This window comes from Verticillium alfalfae, genomic scaffold (assembly GCF_000150825.1).
Source record: "Verticillium alfalfae VaMs.102 supercont1.9 genomic scaffold, whole genome shotgun sequence".
Taxonomy (NCBI): domain Eukaryota; kingdom Fungi; phylum Ascomycota; class Sordariomycetes; order Glomerellales; family Plectosphaerellaceae; genus Verticillium; species Verticillium alfalfae.
In genome coordinates this window covers 348,609-350,591 of record NW_003315030.1, presented here as the reverse complement: position 1 = coordinate 350,591, position 1,983 = coordinate 348,609, and the positions used below count along the sequence as shown (strand labels likewise).

The 1,983-nt window shown below is 60.9% G+C and overlaps 1 protein-coding gene across 1 annotated transcript; it reads left to right on the top strand.

Annotated features, from left to right (window-relative positions):
• Positions 1-722: 722 nt before the first annotated feature.
• VDBG_07065 (averantin oxidoreductase) lies at positions 723-1,895 on the top strand (the record flags this gene model as incomplete). The annotated part of the gene is made up of 4 exons (XM_003002448.1): positions 723-884; positions 945-1,212; positions 1,285-1,506; positions 1,642-1,895. The coding sequence occupies 4 exons, from the start codon at positions 723-725 to the stop codon at positions 1,893-1,895; spliced, it is 906 nt and encodes a 301-aa protein (XP_003002494.1).
• Positions 1,896-1,983: the final 88 nt, after the last annotated feature.

The window sequence follows — 1,983 nt, the reverse complement described above, 5'->3', positions numbered from 1 at the left end:
GCACACGTTCATCATGATGACAAGGCAAGTGAAAGCCCCTGAGTTGGGTCGAGGCCATTGGCAGCCTGTTCATGAGTCGTAGAGATCCAATCAGACGGTCGGGTAACTAGTTCCGAACCCACCTGCCGCGTCGTGAAGTGACCCCGCCCCGCAGTGACCAGTGATCGCCGTGGGGACGCGAAGGAGCGCAGGAAGTACCGAAGAGAAGGAAGGCTCCATCCCCATGACAGTTGCCTGCCTTGCCTGCCTACCTACCTTAGGTACTGAACCCATCATCAGACTTGACTTGACGACAAGGACAGACAGCTTCAGCTCCGAGTCATATTGATGAACATCTGGTTGGGATTCCTTCGCCTTACGCCCACCTGGTCTCGTGGCACTCTGCAAAATTCCCAGCATCAAACGCTACGCTGCGTCTCTCGACCAAACTCCATGCACACCATCAGGCTTCGGCATCAGCTCGAGCATGTATTTGCATCGCCCTGAGCCTGGTGATGGCCACTCCACTGGCCTTCCCCTCCCAATGGCTGGCTGCCTGCCTGTTGCCGTTCGGGAAGACCAGATCCCACCCTAACGATCGTCCCAGCACAACATCAACCCCCTGACGCGGGTGCCCTGGCGCTGGGTAAACGTATCCCTAGCGCGAGACGTCACAGGGACCTTTCAAGAGTGGGGATGGCTTCACCAATGGCCGACGTCCTGATGCCTCTGACGGGCAGTATATGAGGTTCAGCCTTGCTGGCGCGGGAGGACATCTCAGCATCGACTGTACAGAGACGATCACCGTGGTTCGACCAAGAAGAACCATCAGCGAAAGAAAAATGGGTGCGGTTCAGCTCCTGTACGACTACTCCGGCCTGGCCGGCCTGGCCCTCGTCGCGTTGGTAAGTCGTCTGCTCCGAACGTCCACGTGGCACGGCGGCCAAGCTGACGGCCCCGGACAGCTCACCATCTACACCCTCTGGAGCGGCGTGTACAACTACTACTTCCACCCGCTGGCCAAGTACCCGGGCCCCTTCCTCGCCAAGATCTCGCCCGTCTACAGCATCTACGGCCTCTTCCGCGGCCGGTGGCCCTTTGACGTGCACCAGCTGCACCTCCGGTACGGCCCCATCGTGCGCACCATGCCGTCGGAGCTCGCCTTCACGGACCCGACGGCGTGGAAGGACATTTACGGCCACAGACAGGGCCATCCGCAGTTTCACAAGGACCGTACGTATCTACCTCTGCCCCTGCCTCTGCCCCTGCCTCTGTTCTCGAGCCCGACAGGCTGAACACGCGCAGCCATCCACGTCGGCTCCGTCCAGGACCTCCCCGGCGCCACGACCCTGACCATGGCCGACGACGCCAACCACGCCCGCCAGCGCCGCACGCTGTCCCACGCCTTTAGCCAGAAGGCGCTGCTCGAGCAGGAGAGCATCATCCGCGGCTACGTCGACCTCTTCGTGCAGAAGCTGACGCCGTTGGCGCGGTCGGGCGCCGCCGTCAACATGTGCGACTGGTTTAGTACGTATTCCTTGCCAGTCTCGGGCTTTTCTGCCAGGCTTTTGCCAGGCTTTTTTCGGGCCTCCTTGCCAGGTTCCTGAGAGGCGGGCCCGTAGTACCATCGGCTCGACATGCAACCAAAGCTGACCGCCGCAGACTTTACGACGTTTGACATCATCGGCGACATGGCCTTTGGCGAACCGTTCGGCTGCCTCAAGGACGGCGTGTTCCACTCCTGGGTCTCCCTCATCACCGACACGATCAAGGCGGGCGCCTACGAGCAGGCGACGCGGCGCATGTTCCGCACGGGTAGTTTCTGGCAGCGGACGCTCGTCAAGCTCATCCCGAGCGACCTGCGCGAGAAGCGCGTCAGGCACTTGCAACTGAGCCAGGAAAAGTGCCTCCAGTGAGTGCCCCTCCTGCCAGTCGTCGTCGCTTAGCCCCGTGACAAACGAAGTAGGGAAGAAAAGAACCAATCAGAAAGCTGGACGACGTAGG